This window comes from Chlamydotis macqueenii, chromosome 13 (assembly GCF_036417535.1).
Source record: "Chlamydotis macqueenii isolate bChlMac1 chromosome 13, bChlMac1.mat, whole genome shotgun sequence".
NCBI classification, from domain to species: domain Eukaryota; kingdom Metazoa; phylum Chordata; class Aves; order Otidiformes; family Otididae; genus Chlamydotis; species Chlamydotis macqueenii.
The window spans coordinates 15,152,474-15,172,002 of record NC_141568.1 but is presented as its reverse complement, the minus strand read 5'-3'; the positions used below and the strand labels follow the sequence as shown (position 1 = coordinate 15,172,002).

The window sequence follows — 19,529 nt, the reverse complement described above, 5'->3', positions numbered from 1 at the left end:
CATACAGATGCAGTGACACAGAGCAGGGGTGCAGTGGCAGGGGTAGGGCTGGGCGACATGGGCAGGGCTGCGTGGCACAGGAAGGGATGCGGGGACTTGGGGATGGGATGGAGTGACAGGCAGGAGGAGGTGGCAGGCCATGGCGGGGTGACAAGGCAGAGCTAGGTGTCAGGATGCAGGTAGGTGACATGGGGCAGGGGTAGGTGGCACAGGGCAGGAGTAGGTGACAAGGGGCAGAGTAGGTGAGGGGGCAGGACTAGGTGACATGGGGCAGGGGTGGGTGATATTGGGCAGGAGTTGGTGGCACCAGACAGGGGGAAGTGCGTGGGACAGGGCAGGTGACACAGGACAGGGACAGGTGACATTGGGCAGGGCAGGTGACACAGAAGCGGGTTGGTGACATAGGGCAGGGACAAGTGGCAGGGCGCAGGCTGCCCTCCGAGGTGCCCAGTGTCCCGATCTCCGGGTGTCCCGGTCTCCCCGTGCCGGTGTCCGGGTGTCCGGTTGTCCCATCCCGGTTCCTCCCCCGCCCCGTGCCCGACCGGTGTCCCGGCACGGCGGCGCCCCCTGGCGGCGGCGGGCGGCGCTGGCGCTCGCGGGTATAAAAGGCGGCGACGGGCGGGCGGCGGCGGCAGCGGCGGCGGCGGCAGCGGCGGGAGATGGCCGGCCCGCAGCAGGCCCCGCACCTCCACCTGGCCGAGCTCACCGCCTCCCAGTTCCTCGACGTCTGGCGACACTTCGACGCGGACGGTCAGTCCCGGGGCGCGGGGGGACCCCCGCCGGCACCCCCCGCCCCTCACACGCACGGAACCCGACGGGGAGGGTACAGGGCTGAGCATCCCCGGGAGCGCGGGGCGGCGAGGGCGGGGGACAGACGATGGAGAGCCCCTGGGAAGCCGGAGAACCCCCGGGATGCAGCCCCGTCGGGGGGAGCTCCGGGATCCGGGAGACGATCGGGAGTCCCCGGCACCGGGACCTCCGCGCCTCGTTGAGCCCGGGAGTGCTCCGGGTTCCTTCGTGGGTCCTCCGGGTCCCCCGAGAGCTGGGGCTCGCTCAGGGCTGGTGTCACGCTGGCCAGGAGAGGTCCTGCCCTTCCCCGGGTGTCCCCTCCCAAAAAACCTTTGCTCGGTGCCCACCCTCTGCCCCCTCCATCCCCCTGCTCTCGCCGTGCCCCATCCTCCGCAGCTGGATTGCCTGGAGGGGTGGGAGGCAACGAAGCCACGAAGTCTGGCCCCAGGGCCACCCCCTTGCCCTGGAGGCGGGGGGGTGACAGAGGGGATGTCCCTTGCCCGGAGCCGAGTGAGGAATGTTCCCTCCGTGTCTGGCGCTGGATCCCTCTCCACCTGCTCCCCAGCCCCCAAAACCTCTCCCTGGGGATGCTCAGAGGGCATCTCAGAGGGCCACAGCTGGGCATGCCACCCCACTGCTGCCAGCCCCCAAAAGGAGGGGGGAGAATGCAAAAAGCAGCATCGTTTTGGTGGGAAAATAGTTTATTTCAGTGCTATGGTGTGGTGACGAAGGCTCAGCCCTCTGGGGAGGTCTTCTGTCCCTGGGAGGAGGTTTGGGGACCAAAACCCTCCTGGGGACTGCGTCACACAGCGTCCCCGGCTGTGCTGCTGCTGGAGCTGGAGCTCAGCCCGCACTGGGTGCCCTCCTGGCTGCACCATCAGGGTCCCCTCCTGCAACCCCCGCAGCGCTGGGGATGTGGGCACAGCTGTCCCTACCACCACTGGTTCTGGCGCCGGAGCAGCTGGGAGGGTTGGCCAAGGTGGGACAGTCGCATCCCCGTGGGAGCGGGCAGCTCCTGGTGTGGGTGTCCAGCCACCCTTGGACATGCTCCGTCATCTCCGAAACACAGGGGCGGGCACGGATCCAGCTTGGCCCGCGGCCCCGGGGAGATGGTGGCCTTGACGAGGACGATGCTCGGCCATAGCGGGTGGGAGCTGCAACAGCCCCGGCCACTCCCCTCTGCCCATGGGCACGGGGTAACGGAGGGACCCGGGGTTCATCCCTGTCTCCCCCAAGCTCTTCCCTGCCCTTCAGCCCCTCCAGTGGGCTTTTACCTGTTTCCCCCCACCCTGGAGATGTCCCCTCGAGTGTCTTCGATGTTCTGGCTTTGCCAGCCACAGCTCCGCAGCACGGGGAGGCTCCGGGGATGCTGGCACAGCCGTGGCTCTCCAAGTGGGATTTTCCATGCTGCTGTGCACCCCACCGCTGTGTGAACACGGATCAGACCTGCCCAAGCTGCTGCTCAGGGGAAACCAAGCTCACCGGCCACGGCTTTTCTTGGCATTCTTCTTTTTCCCAGCTCAAAACTCGTGCTGATTTTTTTTTTTCCCAACCGAATTCAAAGAAGCTTGAGGCTCTCCCGCACCCACAAAAGCAAAGCCCCTGGGAAGGGCAGCCCACACCAGCACCCTGCCACCACCTGAGCCCCTCGTCCCCTCCCAGGAGGGATGCTGCTCATCCATCGGGATGCAGCTGTCAGCGAGGAAGGTGCCCTGGGACTTCCCTGGGCACTTCCAGCCGGGATGTGGATGGGTTATTCCCAGCTTCTGTGTCGCGGCGGGGTGAAGACACTGCCCGGGAGCCCACGGGTGATGATGCCAAAGGCAGTACAGAGCAGGGTGCCGCAGTCCAAGCCTCCAGAGGCTGAATTGGGTGGGGGATTTTTTTGGGAAGGTGGATGCCCACAAAGAAGAGCCCTGGCTATCACTCAGTCAGGAAAGGGCCGCATCCCCCAGCTGTGCCCAGATGTTGGCGGGAGACGGGATTTCTGGCAGGGTGGTGGCAGCACTGCAGAGCAGTGTCCTTGCTGCCATCGCCTGGCGTTGGTCACCCCCTGGAAGCCACCGAGGGCCAAGGGAGCGACGCATGGTTAGGTCCTGGCCGGGAAGGGCTGTGGATACCCCGGCTTCTGCAGGAACCGCAGCTCAGCACAGAGAGCAGCAGCGAGGGGTTGTGGGGGTAGGCAGGACAGGGACCTTGCTGAGCCCCCCAGCCACCTCGGAGGCCAGCTGTGGGCTGACCCCATCCCGGGGCTGATCCTGTGCCCAGCGGGTGATGCTGCGCCGGGTGTTGTGTCTGCTCCCCGCGTGCCTTTGCAGTGGGTGGAGAGGAGACAATCCTGCCCGGGGGTGCTCAGGGGGGAGAGGGTTAAACCGCCCGGTTACAGCACCAGATGCAGAAAATGGAGCAAACACCAGGATAGGGACAAAGCCCCCTGCGCCCTACAAGCGGGTGCAGGGGACGAGCCTTGGGGTATGCCCCCTCTCTGGGCTACAACATGGGGTGAGCTCCGGCTCTCTGCAAATTTGGGCATCGCTGGGTTTGTGCAGCGCAGCATCGGCTGATGTTTCTTTGCTGCTGCAGTCGCCTCGCAGCCATGTCCCCGTGCAGAAGGGGACAGGCGCTGCGTGCCCTGGGAGCATCCCCTCCGTCACCTCCCACCCTCTGACACCAGAGGGGTCTCATTGCGGTTTTTTTTCTCCCTTCCCTAGGAAATGGCTACATCGAAGGCAAAGAGCTGGAAAACTTCTTCCAGGAGCTGGAAAGCGCGAGGAAGGGGGCGGGAGTGGTAAGGGCCTCTCCTGGTTTTGCTCCTTCCTTCCCCCATTCCCTCCTGCCCGAGGGTCCAGGCTCACGTCAGACGGTTTGGGAATGGCACCCACGAGCAGGATCAGGGCAGCTCCAGGAGGCAGGGAGGGGGACACCGACTCGAGGAGGGGGGTTAAATGCTTCCATCCCCTCTCCTTGCCGGCAGGACTCCAAGAACGACAACTTGGGTGACAAGATGAAGGAGTTCATGCACAAGTACGACAAAAATGCAGACGGCAAAATCGAGATGGCGGAGGTGAGCGGTGCTGGCCCTGCGGACCCCCCTGACACTTGTGTTCCCCCCCCCGACGCTCGTGCTCCCCCCTGACACTCATGTTGCCCGCAGCTGGCCCAGATCCTGCCCACGGAGGAGAATTTCCTGCTGTGTTTTCGCCAGCACGTGGGCTCCAGCTCAGAGTTCATGGAGGTGAGCGGGGCGGGCTGTGCTGGGGTTCCCTGCGGGGTTTGGTCTGTGATGCCCGGCTCCTCTGTGGAGAAACAACCAGGAGCTGGCATATCCCGAACCTCCCCAGTCTCCCCCTGTAAGGATTTAACTCGGCAGTGGGAGGTGGTGCTGGTTTAGGGGCAGAGCGGGAGTGCGTTGAGTTTTCCCAGTCCTCAGTGCCCCTTGGGCACCTCTCAGGGCAGCCGGGCACCGCGTCCCGGTCTCCGGATGAGGCAAGCTGTGGGGATTGGGAGCTGTTTCTGTAAATTCCCGCTCCGGGGTGAGCCCGAGGGATGTGCTAAAGGAGACAACGCTGCTCCAGGCCACCCCAAAACCCCGCCATTGCCCTGGTACGGGGTGAATCCCTCTGCAGGGTGGGAGAGAAATTGCCGATGGGGACCAAAACGTGGCGGGGGGCGGAGGGGGACGTGCAGCGTCCCGGGGAGGGGAGAGCTTGTGCTTGGAAAATGAAGCCAAGGCAGAGATGATGGCTGGAAGAGGAGCTCCCCGTGGCATGGGGTGGGGGGTAAGTGGGTGCTATTGTTTAATTGGGGGATGCAATCAAATATTAAAGCCTGGCCTGGCACGCTGGGGGTACACGCATGTCAGGGATGGGGGGGAAATGTGGGACGCAAGCTTGCGCTAACATTCGCGGCAACCCCTTCGCAGGCTTGGCGCAGGTACGACACAGACCGCAGCGGCTACATCGAAGCCAACGAGCTCAAGGTGGGCTGCGGGCAGGGGGTGGGCTGAGGCGGGACCCTGGGAGAGCCGGGGACGGGAACGGCCAGCAAAGCCCTCTCCTTCCAGGGCTTCTTGTCGGACCTGCTGAAGAAGGCGAACCGGCCCTACGACGAGCCCAAGCTGCAGGAGTACACGCAGACCATCGTAAGCGGGATCTCCGGGCTGCTCCTGGGGGTCTCTGGGGGTCTCGCCGCCCCCCCCGGCGGGTGGGAGGGAGGGGAGGGAGAGGTGATGGGTGACCGGGTGCTGCTTGCCTCCCCACAGCTGCGGATGTTCGACATGAATGGCGACGGGAAGCTGGGCCTCTCGGAGATGTCCCGGTAAGGTCACCGGCGGCGAGAAGGAAGCGGTGGGGAGGGAAAGACATCCCAAAACTCTAGGAATAGTCTGCTCCAGCTTCTGAGGAAAATGGTTTTCCTCGTTAATTTGCTCAGGTTTCTGAGCAAAAAGTTATTTTGATTTTTAAAACGTCTTTTCCTGGGTGGTTCCCCCTCATCCCTGCCCTTCGTGTTTTTCAGACTTTTGCCTGTGCAGGAAAACTTCCTTCTGAAGTTTCAGGTAAAATAAAAATAATAATAAAAAAAAAAAAAGCCCACCCCATTCCTGTTCCCCGCTTGCGCCTCCGTCCCCTCTCTCACGCCCCGGCATCCCTTGCTGCTGCGCAGGGGATGAAGCTGTCCTCGGAGGAGTTCAACGCCATCTTCGCCTTCTACGACAAGGTAGGGAGCCGGCTCGCGGGAAACTGCCCCGAATAAAATAAAAGAAACCCCAAAACGAGGGGTTTGGGGTTGGGTTTCCCTGCTCTGGTGTGGGGTGCGAGCGCTGGGTTTAGCCCCAGTTGTGGTGGGTAAATGGGGGGGTGCCCGTGCCCGGGTTGGGGTGGCTGACGTCCCTCCTCCGTTATCCAGGACGGCAGCGGCTTCATCGACGAGAACGAGCTGGACGCGCTTTTGAAAGACCTGTACGAGAAGAATAAGAAAGTAAGCGGGGGGTGGGGGGGGAAATAAGTGGGGGACAGAGCCGGGGTGCCCCCCACCCCGTCCCTGTGCCGCCTTCCCGCTCCAGCAGCATCTTCCACCCGCTGCGTCCGTGCTCCTTGGGGAGACACTGGTCCAAATCCAGCCCCGTGTCCTCATGGAGGGGGGGTGTCCCAAGCAGTTTGGGGGTGCTCCCCAAGTCGAAACGGGGTACCCAGCGTGCCCCCCCCCCCCCCCCCCCCAATTCTTGCAGGAGATGAGCATCCAGCAGCTCACCAACTACAGGAAGAGCATCATGAACCTCTCTGACGGGGGCAAACTCTACCGCAAAGAACTGGAGATCGTGCTCTGCAACGAGCCCCCTGTGTAGGAGCGCCCTTCCTCCGACGCCCGTGTTCTTCCTCCTCCTCCTCCTCCCCAAAAATGAGCGGAATAGGGGAGAGCCCAACAGCGCGGCACCGGTGGGGGGGCGCGGGGTGGGGGCGATGGGGCTCAGTGCCCATCACCCCCACCCCGCGCCCCCCCACCGGTGCTCCCCCAGCCGCTCTAGGTCATTAAAATCCCACTTTGGGGGAAAAAAATAATTTTTTTTTTTTCTTACCCCATCCGCCTGGTTGGTTTAATTATAATTTATTTTTTAATTTGGGGAGGGAGCGTTTTCGTTCAGTCTCTTCTTGAGTTTTTCTTGTTTACCAAAGAACAGTTTACAAATAAATTCGAGTACTAGGAGAGCCGAGCTCCTCTTTCCCCACGCTGGGATGGGAGAGGTGGGACCCCCCCTCTCCCAGTTTAGCAAACCAGTCCCAGGGTGGGAACACTGGTGCCACCTTTCTAAGGGGAGGGGGGGGGGGGCATGGTGGTGGGGTGAGTGTGGTGCTGGGGGGAAGTGTAGGGGGGACAGCTTCTGTACTGACCAGTATGGCCCAGTATAGCCCAGTATGGTGCAATATAGTCCTGCATGGCCATGTACAGTATGGCCCAGTACAACCCTGTACAGCCCAGTATGGCTCAGTACAGCCCAGCATGGTGCAATGCAGTCCTATATGGTCATGTATAGCCCAGTATGGCCCCGTACAACCATGTCCAGCCCAGTATGGCCCAGTACAGCCCAGTATGGCTCAGTACAGCCCAATATGGCTCGGTACAGACCAGTGTGGTGCAATACAATCCTGTACAGCCCAGTATGGTTCAGTATGGCCCCGTACAACCCTGTACAGCCCAGTATGGCTCAGTACAGCCCAGCATGGTGCAGTACAGCCCAGTATGGCCCAGTACAACCCTGTACAGCCCAGTATTGCTCAGTACAACCATGTCCAGCCCAGTATGGTGCAGTACAGTTATACATGGCCCAGTGCAGCCCTGTACGGCCCAGTAAGGTGCAGTACAGTCCTGTAAGACCCAGTACAGCCCAGTATGGCCCGGTACAGCCCCATGTGACCCCATATGGTGCTGTACAGTCCTACACGACTCAGCACAGTGCTGTAGAGCCTAGTGCCATGCAGTATAGTCCAGCATGTCCCAGTACAGCCCAGTATAGCCCAATAAGGCCCCATATGGTGCTATACAGTCTTACACAGCTCAGCACAGCGCTGCACAGCCTAGTGCCATGAAGTACAGCTCAGCACGTCCCAGTACAGCCCTGCATGTCCCAGTACAGCCCAGTGCCGCCCAGCGCAGCGCGGGACCGCGCTGTCGGCGCGGCTGCAGCGAGACCTCCCGGCCGCCAGGGGGCGGGTATCAGCGGGGGCGGGGGGGGGTCCGGCGCGGGGGCGGCGCATGCGCGGGGCGGGGCGCGAGGCCGGGGGCCGCGGTGTGAGGTGCGCGCTCGCCAGCCCGCTCGCCGCCGCCGCCGCCATGGCTCTGCTGCACACCCGCCGGCTCCTAGCTGCTCCGCGCTTCGCCGCCGCCGCCACCCGCGCTAGGTGAGGGCTGCGGGGCGGCTCGTCCCCCGGGGTCGCCCTTTGGTACCGGCGGAGGAGGTTTCCCCGTGCCAGGCGCCCCTGTGAAGCGAGGCGAGGCGGGGCGGGGCGGGGGGCTGCGGGGAGGACACCTGTCCCTTCACGGAGCCTGTAGGCGCTGCCGGTGACGTCGCGGTACGGTGGGCGGGTGATAGGGGGGTTGCCGCGGCGACGGCGCGCGGATTGGCTGGGGCACACGGCGGGTCGGGGGGCGCGCGGCGGCTCTTCGCCCTCTGATTGGCTGCGGCCGGGCCCGGCGACCCCCAGCTCGCAGCCTGCCCTTGAGGAACCGACGTGGAGGGCACGCGGAGGGGCGGCACCGGCCGGGCACCGTGCGGCGGGGCCGGGGGGGCTCCCGTGCGCCCAGAAATGGGGCTCGGGGAGGCTCTGCGCACCGCGAAATGGGGCCCGAGGGGACTCTTGTTCCCCGAGAAACGGGGCCGGGGTGGTGCTGGTGCTGTGCAACGGGGCCCCGCGTGCTGTGAATTGGGGCTGGGGTGCTGCTGCCGGTGTGCCGTGGGGTCAGGGGGACCCCGCGCACCGTGAAATGGGGCTGGGGCAGTGCCGCCCGCGCTGGAGCCCTGCCCTCGGCTCTGCAAAACCCGGCCTGAGCGGGACGGGAGCGAGGGCGTTGCTGAGAGGACCGGTTCTGCGCCGGCAGCTCTGGGCTCTGCTGTCTCTGAACCTGGCAGAGGGGCGGCTGGAAGGACACGGGGTGCAGCCGGAGCCCTGCGAAGAGCCGGGAGCAGCTCCCCAAAGTAGGGCTGAGCTGCAGGGCGCTGGCAGGGAACACCAGCATGACCAGGAGCGTGCAGAGAGATCTGGGCCAAGGCCTTTCTGCTCTCCGGGGCCTTCAGACTCCTGGCCCACACTGGCTTGAGAAGCTTTAAGAAGCAGCTCCCAGCCCTTGTCAGTGCAGGAAAGCAGTGGGGTTTTTTGTTTCCTCATTCCAGCACATAAAGAAAGTTATTAGGTGTTGATTAACTCTGTTCTGTCCAGTATGGCCCCTCGCTGCCTTGTGAGACAAATGCTCCCAGCCCCTGCTGCTCCTGAGGCAGCCTTCTGGCTCTTCTCCGCAGGAGGAGCAGTTATCTGGAACTTCTGCTTTCTGCCCTTGGACTGTACCAGGCCTGTGAAGGATGTGCAAGCCCACTGACAACAGCTCTGCTTTCTCAAGCTTGTTATACAGCAAACTATCAATTACCAAGTTGAATTTAGGTCACCTAAAAAAGATACAGACCATCCCTTTTGTAAGTAAAGAGCCTTTGTGCACAGCCCCAAGTTGTTCCCGAAGTGGCTCATTAACAGTGACAGAGGATGCCAGGCAGTGATTAGCAGTTTTCTGTTTCCTTATCTTCAGGAACTTCACACAGTGCTGGGAGCTGTTAGCATTGCTCTGTGATGGGAATGGTCTTTCTGAAATCAGGCCAGAGGTGAAGAGATAAGAAATGGTTAAAATGGCTCCCTTGCCACACAAATGCTAGTTAAGGCGATAACTCAGTCTCCGGTCTGCTGCTCTGATGTATCACGAGACAGGGATTTTAAATGCTTTTCCTGGTGGGAAGCTTACCGCAGCTGACTGGGCAAGGAATTTTCAGGCTTGAAAGGACTGTAGTAGCCAGCAGCCTGTTGGCATTGTTCTTGTGTAAATATTTGCTTTAGCTCTGGTTGCCTTTGGGCCCTCGGCTCTGCTCTGGCTTGAAGAACGGCTGTAGGGGCTTTGGCAGAGGTTTTGAAATCCAGTATTTTAGGTGGCTGTACCTCAGGGAACGTGGATTGGCCTCTTCACAATGGAGGCCTTCACTGGATTTGCAAATGCTTGCTTACCTAGAGGAAGACTTGCTTTCTGGGCTTGGCTTGAGTCCATCCAGCAGGCTCTCAGGTCTCTGCAGGTCGGGCCATGAATTCCACATACTTTTTTAAAGGGTATTGCTGGCTTACACAGTTCCTGGAGTGTTTTCCTACCCTCTCTCTGTTCCATCTGCCACACTGCGCTTGCAGCCGTGCATTAAACTGGTTCTGAAGACCAGCCTGGCTGAAGACCAGCCTGGCTGAAGAGTACGGAGATGAGTACCAGCTCTGCTCAGCATCTGGCTCTGACTCAGGCCACCTGTGTTCAAGTCCCGTAGCTGGAGAACGTGCGTTCTTTGGCTTACATCAGGTATCCCTCAAGTCCAGCCCCAGCTTAAACTTGTCTTCATTTAGTTTTCCACGCTGAAATACCTCGGTCTGGCAGAGAAGATGTGCAGTTTATAACTTTGACCTTTATTCTGGACCAATGCACTTTGAATTGCTCAAGATAAAATGTAACGCAGTGCAGAGACAACAATGCTGCGGTAACAGAGGGGTAGCAGTGCGTCAGGACTTGTGGCCTCAGATCCCTGGTAGATCTCTTGTCCCAGACTCTCACCTGGAAAGCTTTGTTTCTGTGATCTCTTGGGTATCCTGATGCGTTTGGACAACTAAGCCTGGGCTTTTTTCTCCTGTCTCCCTGCAAGCTCACCTCCCTGGAAACAGTAGAGGAGTCTTTCTTTGGCCTTCACCCCAAAACCTTCAGGCAGAGAACGGGAAAATCAGTTCTAAACCTACCCTTCGCTGCCTTAAGCCGATGGAAAGGCTGGCTCAGAACAGAAGTAGGAAAGTACTTAACTCTCTGGGGTGCTGCAGCTTGGGTACAGGCCTGCAGGATCAGCATGAATTGCAGCAGCAGAGTATTAGAGCCCAGTGACCTGCTCAAGTGTTTGCAGCATTGGGACCTAAATATCCAAGACACTGTAAGCTGCTTGCTGAAAAGCCCAGCAGAAAGAAGGTGCCATCACCATCCCCACAGCAGCAGCTCTTTAAAATAAATATCTGGGCTCCTGCAGCCATCAATACCAAAATCTCAGACCAGGTAAACTGCAGAGAGACACGCTCCTGTGCAAAGTGTATTTCTCTCTTTCCCACCCCCTCCATCGCCAGGAAGCTGTCAGGAGAGGTTTTCCAAAGCAGAATCATGTGCTGCCTGAACCTGCAGTCAGTTTTTGTCCAGACAGCCCCCTCGGCGTGGCCTGCTCGGGTTGGCTCCCCAGGCTGCTCCCTGCCCGTCGGCTGCAGCCCGGGTCCCTCTCTGCAGGGTGCGTGTTTCTGGCAGGACTGACTCATCCTCCTGAGCTGATCCTGCACCTAACCAGAGAGGTGGTTAAGACTTGTTAGTGGTCTAGAAAATGGTGAGCACATCTTCCATTTTTAAACTACTCTACGTGTTTGCTGCCCTTTTTCACAGAGCCTGTCAAGAGGAGAAACTGAGGTTTTTTATTTGGAAATACTGTATGGGTGGGACGAGCAGTTAACTCTAAAGAGGGCAAATGATGTTTGGGGCTCTGATGAGATGCAATCTACGCGCACGTGCTAGTGCAAAGTATGTTTATGTAGTGACTAAACTGGGTCTAAATGGACCCAAAACGGGAACAGAGTGGAGGGAGAAGATGATTTTGTTCTGCTAATCTGCAGCGAGCATTAGAGCTTCCTTAACTTGCCTGGCCCTGCTGCCTTCAGATGTGCCGACTCTGTCACCACACCGAGCACTCGCAGGAGGTCTGGGTGGCCCGGCGCGGCTCCAGGCTGCCTGCATTCCCTGGGGCAGGATCCAGCCCCGGGACAGCATTCCCGAGTTGGGAAAGGTTGTTATCTTCACATGAGGCAGCCCTCCCTGAGCTGCAAAGCTTTGTAAAGCTGATACCTGGGAGCTGTGCGCTTCTTCTTTAGCAATCAAGACTGAATCCTGCCCCAGAGGAGATAAACCCAATCTACTGTGCTGCATGCTTTGTCCCCTACCAAGCTGTCAGTCAAGATGCTCAGAGCTGCCTGGAGTCATCGTCTTTAGCAATCTACCTTCAGGAGGGGGCTGTTACAGCCGCCAGGCAGGTTAAAAACCACCACACCTCTTCTCTTGCGCTGTTTACAAGCCTGAAAAGTCTGGACGTGGGACTGGGCAGAGGCTGCGGCCAAAGAGAGAATAACGAGTTCTTTTTATAGCATGGTCTGCTCTGCCCTTGACATTAAGAGAGCCTCTTCCGTCTTCAGGATGTCCTGCCAGCAGGGCAGAGGCAGGTGGTTTGTTGAGGGAGTGGGGCACAAAGCTCCTCCTGATGCAGGGAGGTTTTGTGTTTGACTGCAAGGGAAGGGGCCTTTGCCTCGGAGCCTGTCACTTGTCACACCGGGAAGAAAGTGTCCTCTGCAATTTCCGGGAAAACAGCATTTGGCTACAACATCCCTCTTCACGTGAGGCAGAGTTTGTAGGGCAGGGAAAGGAAATATCTTCATTAGGTCAGCAAACGTTACGGGAAAGGCAGATTAGTCTTCACGCACAGGAGCCCTTCCAGGAGTTTGGAAGAGGCTCCATCTTCATGCTTTGTGCCAAGATTCCCTGGAGGAGACTAACCTACGCGATCCTGCCTGTAGGCTGGGGAGAGACAGCAGCTGGTCAGAGCTTAAGAGCTGAAGGCTTGTTTCCTGGCACGTTTCAAGTGTCAGCACGTAAGGAAAGCAGGGCCATTTCTGTGCATTAATGGTTTGGAGGGCGTCAGTTGTCTTCACCCACGGTGAACCAAGGCTCTTTGCCTATTCTGCAATGTAAAATGCAGTGCCAGATCATGGGGTTGTTACGTTTGCGGTTTTTTTTTTTCCCCCTGGATAATTCTCTTGGCACTGCTTTACCTTTTCCAGTGGTTTAAAGACAAGATTTCCCTTGAGGTTTTCTCTCTACCCATGTTGGTGAACGTCGCTGCCCACTTCGCAAGCCTAATTCTTAGCTGCTTTTCTTCCCCTTCAGCTCATGGTGGTCCCATGTGGAGATGGGTCCCCCCGACCCCATCCTGGGTGTGACAGAAGCTTTCAAGCGCGACACCAACTCCAAGAAGATGAACCTGGGTGTGGGGGCATACCGGGATGACAATGGGAAGCCATACGTCCTCAGCTGTGTTCGCAAGGTGAGCCTGGGGCTGGCTGCTGGGCAGAGCAGGGTCCAGGTGTAGAGCACCCTGGGGCATCAGGGAGGGGGAAAGCCTTCAGGCAAGGTTTGCCTTTTGGTCCTTAGAATAAGCTTTGTGTTTAACAGAGCAGGACAGTGTTCCTGGATGTCTTCCTTAGCAGTGCTAATGGTTCTGAGACACCACAGAGCCGGTTGTTAAGTAGTGAGGGATAACACAGGGAATACGTGTCCTGTTCCTGTTCCAATCCGGGTAAATCCAATTCGTTGCTGACTTCCATGAGCCCTCCAGCCCAGCTGCCCTCTGAACTTCAGGCTGTTTCTTGAATAGGCTGATGGTCCCTGGTCCAGCCCATATGGGAGGAAAGAGCTGACATTGTCCCCTTAATGGAGTAGTTTTAGAAATTCTGCTGAGGCATCGTTACCAGTTTCTCCATAAGCCAGTCTAAAACTCCAGCCCAGGGAGCTGCGTGTGGAGACTGCCCTTGAGGGCATTACAGAGCCTTTCAGGGCTGTAAGCATAGAAATAGGCCGTTAAATAGCTGGCAGCTGACATACATACTGACTGGCTGGTCTCCTTGGTGTAGGGAGGATGTATTGTGTATGTTTCTTATCAATGTGGGGTTTAAAGCCATGCCTTGCCCTAACTTTCCCTGTGTCAGCACGTACTGCAGCTGGGTCATAACCGGGGAGCCTGGGCGGTGTTGCAGGAAAGGTTTCCTGGTGTGAATGCTTCAAAATTGGCCGATGTTTCTGGATTTTTTTTAACCTGCTCCATCTAGTTCAATAACACTCCCAGCATGACACGGCCCTGCAAAGGGCTTGCTGCCCTACCTGCTTTTGAGATGTCTCCCTACGTAGAGACAATCTTTCCAGTAACAGGCAAGTCTCACAATCCTGCGGGACAATTCCTGCTTGGGCAAAGCAGCGTGTATCCTTGTGCAGCAGCAGCTTGTAACGGGCTGGAAGCGGTGCTCTCCTTTGGCGTCAGGTTTCCTGGCTCTGCTATACCGACTCTGGCACCCACTGAGGGCTCTGGTAGCCACAGGGCACCTTGCCCTGTGGTAAAAGCAGTGTGTCACCTGAAATGTTTACTGCTGCCCTGGCTTTGAATGAGTCCTGATCTCTGAAGGGAAACTCCTGTAAACCAACCTTTGCCCCTCTTGAGTGAGCGAATGCAAAGAGAAGCAACCTTCCTCCACCATCTTCTCCACAGTGATGCCTTCCTTGCTGAATGTGTGTCCTCCTTCCCAGGCGGAGGCCATGATAGCATCCAAGAAGATGGACAAGGAATACCTGCCTATCGCGGGGCTAGCGGATTTCACCCGGGCATCCGCAGAACTGGCTCTGGGTGAAAACAACGAAGCTTTCAAGAGCGGCCGGGTAAGGAGTGGGCTGGGAAGCTGGGGGTGGGCAGCGCTGTCTGACGCATAGCTGGTACGTGGGTGCCCAGGGACTGGCAGGGGTACTCATGCCTCTGAGTTGCAGGCTGGCCAGGCCCAAGGATAACGGCTTCCTCTGAAAGCTGGGGTGAAACAGCCCTCCCTGAGGAGGGGATTTCACCTTGCCAGTGGTCCCAGCTCCCTGCCCTGCAACTGGAGTTGCTGACCCACATGATCCTCTCCAGCCCCATGTCCCTGTTTTGCTGTGCTTCTGCCAATCCTGACGTGGTGACTGGGCTTCCCTTGTATCATACCGTGGCTGCTCAGACTCATTTATCTGTTTCTTGCCTTGCAGTATGTCACTGTGCAGGGTATTTCTGGAACTGGATCTCTGCGAATTGGAGCCAACTTTTTGGTAAGTCCTGGGCTAGTAGGGGAAAGAAAGGACAACTTTTGACCAGAGCTGAATCTTTGGGTTTTTCTAACTGCTTGAATCTGTTCAGCCTCTTTGAATGCTCTGTATTTCTCTTGATCAGCAACGGTTCTTCAAGTCTAGCCGTGATGTGTATCTACCTAAACCATCCTGGGGCAATCACACACCCATTTTCCGTGATGCTGGCCTGCAACTTCAAGCTTACCGCTACTACGACCCCAAGACATGCAGCCTTGACTTCTCTGGAGCCATGGATGACATTTCCGTGAGTTGCCTTTCATGCCTGGAAGCAAGGAGGTGATGCAGGGAGACAGTGATCATCTTGCTTTAGCCTAAATATGATGCCTGAAGGCACCAAATGAAGGCTGGAAGCCTTGCAGAGCTTGTTTATGCTGTCTAGGGCAAGAATCCCATCTCAGCTGCTGAGGAGGGTGCTCAGATGTCATTAATAATTAATTCACTGTACCGTCTTCCTTAGAAAATTCCAGAGAAGAGTATCATCCTCTTGCATGCTTGTGCTCACAACCCCACTGGGGTGGATCCCCGGCAGGAGCAATGGAAGGAGCTGGCAGCTGTGGTGAAGGTGAGCAGTAAAGTGTCCCAGGGGTACTGTGCTGTTCCCAGGAAAAGCACATCTCTGGGCTTTTATGGGTGGTATCTGGTCTTCACTGCGCTAAAGGTTACTCCCTTGCCTGCAGCCAGGATGAGTGTCATATTCCTGAAGACAGGAGCCAGACAAGTGCACCCATAAAGCTTCTAGCTGACTGTTGGGCTTCCTGCTGGCACCTTCTCAGGAAGCTGAGGAAGGGAGGCCTGAAAGGAGAGTAGCAGGGTTGAAAGAGTGAGCTGTGAAGCTGGAGAGGGTCTCCCGGTGCTGGTGTATTAAAAACACTGGAAGATCTTTCACATGCCTTCTGACTCCTTGCAAGTTTCGGCTGGAAACAGATAGGGGCAGGTTGTTCCTTACTCCTTCTCCTCCCTGCCGCTCTCCCAAGCTGTAGCCAGTTAAATTTGGCTTGGGGATGCCTGGCCTTAGCTATGTCTTGAAAATTGGTAGCTATCAAAGTGGCCTACAGATGGCTGCGGGTCTCTGAAGGCAGTGGGGCCGGGTTATCTGCCTGGAGGCATTGGAAGGGCTGGCACCTGCCCAGAGGGTTCCCAGGTGGATTTCCTGGAAACTGATAATACAGCAGACACTGAAAGAAAATAATTTATTACTGCTGAATCCAATTCTGCCTCCCGGGCCAGACCGCACATCCCATAAATGCCCTGGGAGGGTCTTGACCTGCTGTTTTGATGTGTGGTGGGTAGCTGTGGTTTTGGGGCTGCCTTCCCTGTGGCAAACAAAGGGGAATGGCTGTACTTCTGGAGGACCAGAGTCGCACTTTAGCAGGCCACTGCCTGCATGGCTCTTTTCAGCCTGCTGCCCTGCTCCCTGGAGGGGTGTTCGGCTCCTGTGACACTATCTCCCCTCTTTGCTGGCAGAAACGAAACCTCCTTGTGTACTTCGACATGGCCTACCAGGGCTTTGCCAGCGGGGACATCAACCGGGATGCCTGGGCTGTGCGGCATTTCATCGAGCAGGGCATCAACGTCCTCTTGTCACAGTCCTACGCCAAGAACATGGGGCTGTACGGTGAGTAGAGCAAGTGGTGTGGAAAGGGTTTCATCCAGGCTGCTGGAGGGACCCCGCTGCCTCCGGGGTTTAGCAGCCAGCTTGTTTCTGCTGCTGTGTTCATCCTGCAGTACTGATCCAGAGAACAGGGCTCCACTAGAGCTGTTCTGGTCCTGGCTGGTCAAGTCCTGCCCCAGCCCTGGCTGTCCAAGGGCAGAGGCTGAGACCTGACTGCCCCTCTTTCAGGAGAGCGTGCGGGTGCATTCACGGTGATTTGCAGTGATGCGGAGGAAGCCAAGAGGGTGGAATCACAGCTGAAGATCCTCATCCGCCCCATGTACTCTAACCCACCCCTGAACGGAGCCCGCATCGCCTCTGTCATCCTGAACACCCCTGACCTTCGGAAGGAGTGGTAAGAGGGAACCCCTAATGCTCCAGACAGCGAGATGAGGTCTCTCTGTGGGAGCCCTGTGCTGTGCTTTACTGCCTGCTGCTGTCATGGGCACCTCATAGCTTCAGGGGTACAGTCAGAACCACACACCACCCCTTTCCTCTGGAGAAATCCCTGGTGATGTCCTGGCATTGGCTGGTATCGGTCCAGCCAGACACAAACACATTTCCCTTGTGTTACAAAGGCAGAAAACACTGTAAAGAAGGAGATAAAGCTCCCCTAGGATTGGGGGCTGCAGGAGCTGCCTGTCCAAGGAATGCAAAAGACTGACTGAGGCGTTGTAACCACGTAGTATGTCTCAGATGGGGGAAGTGGATGTGTAAGCCTCCTGGGAATAAGAGCCAGGAATGTAACCTGCATGCCCTAAGCCTGCTTCCTGGCGTCAGCCCATGCTGCTCTCCCAACCCCTCTGTGTCGAGCCCCTGCCAGCAGCTGGCCTGGCAGAACAAAGGCTGGCAGTGTGTTACGGCCTCACCGGGAGTGGTGTTCCTTTGGCAGGCTGATGCTTGTGCCTGATCCAGGGCCCAGCGGAGACGTCTCCTAGCTGTGCTGCCTTGGAGCAGGGGACGTCTGCCTGTGCTGGGAGGCATCCCTGCACTCTGTTTATCTGCAGATACTATTTTATCTGGGTTTGGGCAGTGCTGCCATGGGGCCTCCAACTCACCCCTAGCTTTCAGAAGTGAGAGATGCTGATACTCTGGTAGTAGTGTCCAAAAACTACGGAATAAATAAATAGCAGTCACCTTCAGATACTAGGACAAAGACGCAGCTCCCCAGCTGGAGCTATAGGTTCACGCTCTCTGGTCTTTGCTCATCTGCTTCCCCCATGTTTTTGGGATACTAGAGAGCTGATTCCCAGTAGTGGGGGAGCGGAGCAGTGTTGGTGCATCCCAGTCCTGCTCTGAGCAGTTCCTGGCTTGGCTTCTCAGGCTTGTGGAGGTGAAGGGCATGGCCGACCGGATCATCAGCATGCGGACTCAGCTGGTGTCCAACCTCAAGAAAGAGGGATCCTCCCACAACTGGCAGCACATCACTGACCAAATCGGCATGTTCTGCTTCACGGGGCTGAAGCCTGAGCAGGTAAACACAGTTTACGACACCTCAGGGTGTCGTTTGTGGTCCTTGTCAGTAAGACCTAGACTGCAGGTGCCAAAATGAGCCCTCGTAGGCAGTTCTCCCTCCAGGAGGAACATCCTCCAAGCCTTCAGCACTAGAGCATTGTGGGGACCCAAGTCTTGATCTGTTCCTTCTGTGGTTGTGGAGGTTGAAAGCAGATGTAGCCTGCTTATCTGTCAAAGGAAGCAGTCACTTGGTGCTGCTCTGAGGTGACCTCAAGTGAGGTGACTCTCCCAGCTGAACATCTGCAGCGTTTGTGTGCTGCCCAAGAGCCGAGCAGCATTTCCTGGTTTACAAGGTTCACTGCTCGGTAGTGGGATGCCATGTCTGCTGGCTCCCAGTCTTCTTTCAGTTCAGGCAAATCTGGGTAAATTTGCACTCTGCTAACAGAGTTAGAGGTTGGCCTGAGGTTTGAACTCTCCTCTTTCACCCCAGGTGGAACGGCTGATCAAGGAGTTCTCCATCTACATGACAAAGGACGGACGAATCTCTGTGGCGGGAGTTACATCGGGCAATGTAGGTTACCTGGCTCATGCCATCCATCAAGTCACAAAGTAAAGACAGAGGTGTGCTCTGGAGCTGGTGGCCTTCCCTTCCCCACCGGTCGAAGATGGGGAGGGAAAGGAAACAAGCAGAATACTTCCAACCACAGCACTTGACGCCGCTGCTGAATGTATCTTGTAGATAAGTTGTTGTAGAAGCCTAGTCAAAACCACCCTGTGTGGTGGAGCAGGGACATCATTGCTGGCTCCCGCTCGTCACAGCCATTCTCCTCTGCTGTCCATCCTTTGTCCATCAGCCCCAGCACCCATCTGCGCTGGAAGAAGCAAATGCTTAGCACTGCCATCCTACCAATGTAGGCACCAAAGGCTTCCCAATGCTCATTTCTTCATGAGAAGGCTTTGTGGGGCTGTTGGTCGCTGGCCCAAGCAGCAGCGGGTGGGGAGCTGGGTGGGCTGCATGGGAGGGGCTGCTCAGATGCACCCCTGCCACCTCCTCAGCTGGTCCCTGCTGCCAGCAGGCTCTGTCCTCCTTCCCCCTCCCAGCCCAGGGCTGGGCAGTGCTGAAGCTGCCCTCCGACAACCAGCTCTGAGGTCTTCTCACTTCTAAAATCTGCTCCAGTGTTGGCTTTGCTCTTTCCATCTGGGAATCTTTCAGGTGTAATTCACAGTGGCACTGGTGTGTAGGGCAGACCCCTGTCCCTTGTCTAAACCTGCCTGTTTCTCCTGACTTCACTCCCATGCCCTGAGGCGAAACAATTTCTCGCCCCACCCTCCCAGCCCCCAGTAAGAACCTCCCCTGGAAACTGCTCTCTGTTGGCCTCTGTCTGTCCCCGTTCCTGTACCAACCCCAGCAGCCCAGCCCTGTACCCCCAGCAGCCCTCCCTGCGAAGCAGAGTCTATGTGTGTGTCCCAAAGCCATGAGCCGAGGAGTGGGCCCTGCTGTGTCCACCCTCACGTGGGGGTGCAGGGTCTCCCTCTCATCTGCTCTGTTCAGCCAAATTTCAAACAACACCAGAAAACAGGGAAGATTCTGCGGGAAGTCTGAGAGCTGAGGACTCAAAAAAACATTCTGTCCGTTTAAACTGAGTGTCCCTGAGGCTCTGTGACTCACTGGACTCTGAATTTTAATCCAAATAAACTGGCGCACAGCTCTGTCAAGCTGAGGGCTTCCTCTTGTCATCACACAGCTGGATCCTGTCCCTTCCACGCACCAAATATTCACTGTTGGGGATGTGCCAGCACAGTGGATCTGGTATGGCCAGTGAAACCCCAGTCACTGGAGGATTTCCACATAGAGAGAGGGCAGTTTCCACCCGTGTGCCCCAAGAGCACTGTGCTG

The 19,529-nt window shown here is 57.6% G+C and overlaps 2 protein-coding genes across 2 annotated transcripts; both read left to right on the top strand.

Moving 5' to 3' along the window:
- Positions 1–618: 618 nt before the first annotated feature.
- On the top strand, positions 619–6,494 carry CALB2 (calbindin 2). The gene is made up of 12 exons (XM_086758023.1): positions 619–750; positions 3,501–3,577; positions 3,764–3,853; positions 3,944–4,024; positions 4,712–4,768; positions 4,853–4,930; positions 5,051–5,106; positions 5,305–5,344; positions 5,452–5,505; positions 5,695–5,766; positions 6,017–6,210; positions 6,290–6,494. Exons 1-11 carry the CDS (start codon positions 660–662, stop codon positions 6,131–6,133), a joined length of 813 nt encoding a protein of 270 aa, XP_086614149.1. The 5' UTR covers positions 619–659; the 3' UTR covers positions 6,134–6,210; positions 6,290–6,494.
- A 1,045-nt stretch (positions 6,495–7,539) lies between these two features.
- GOT2 (glutamic-oxaloacetic transaminase 2) lies at positions 7,540–19,348 on the top strand. Its single transcript, XM_086757895.1, has 10 exons — positions 7,540–7,685; positions 12,535–12,691; positions 13,945–14,073; positions 14,428–14,487; positions 14,609–14,770; positions 14,984–15,088; positions 15,991–16,141; positions 16,367–16,532; positions 17,501–17,651; positions 18,123–19,348. Exons 1-10 carry the CDS (start codon positions 7,540–7,542, stop codon positions 18,243–18,245), a joined length of 1,350 nt encoding a protein of 449 aa, XP_086614021.1. The 3' UTR covers positions 18,246–19,348.
- Positions 19,349–19,529: the final 181 nt, after the last annotated feature.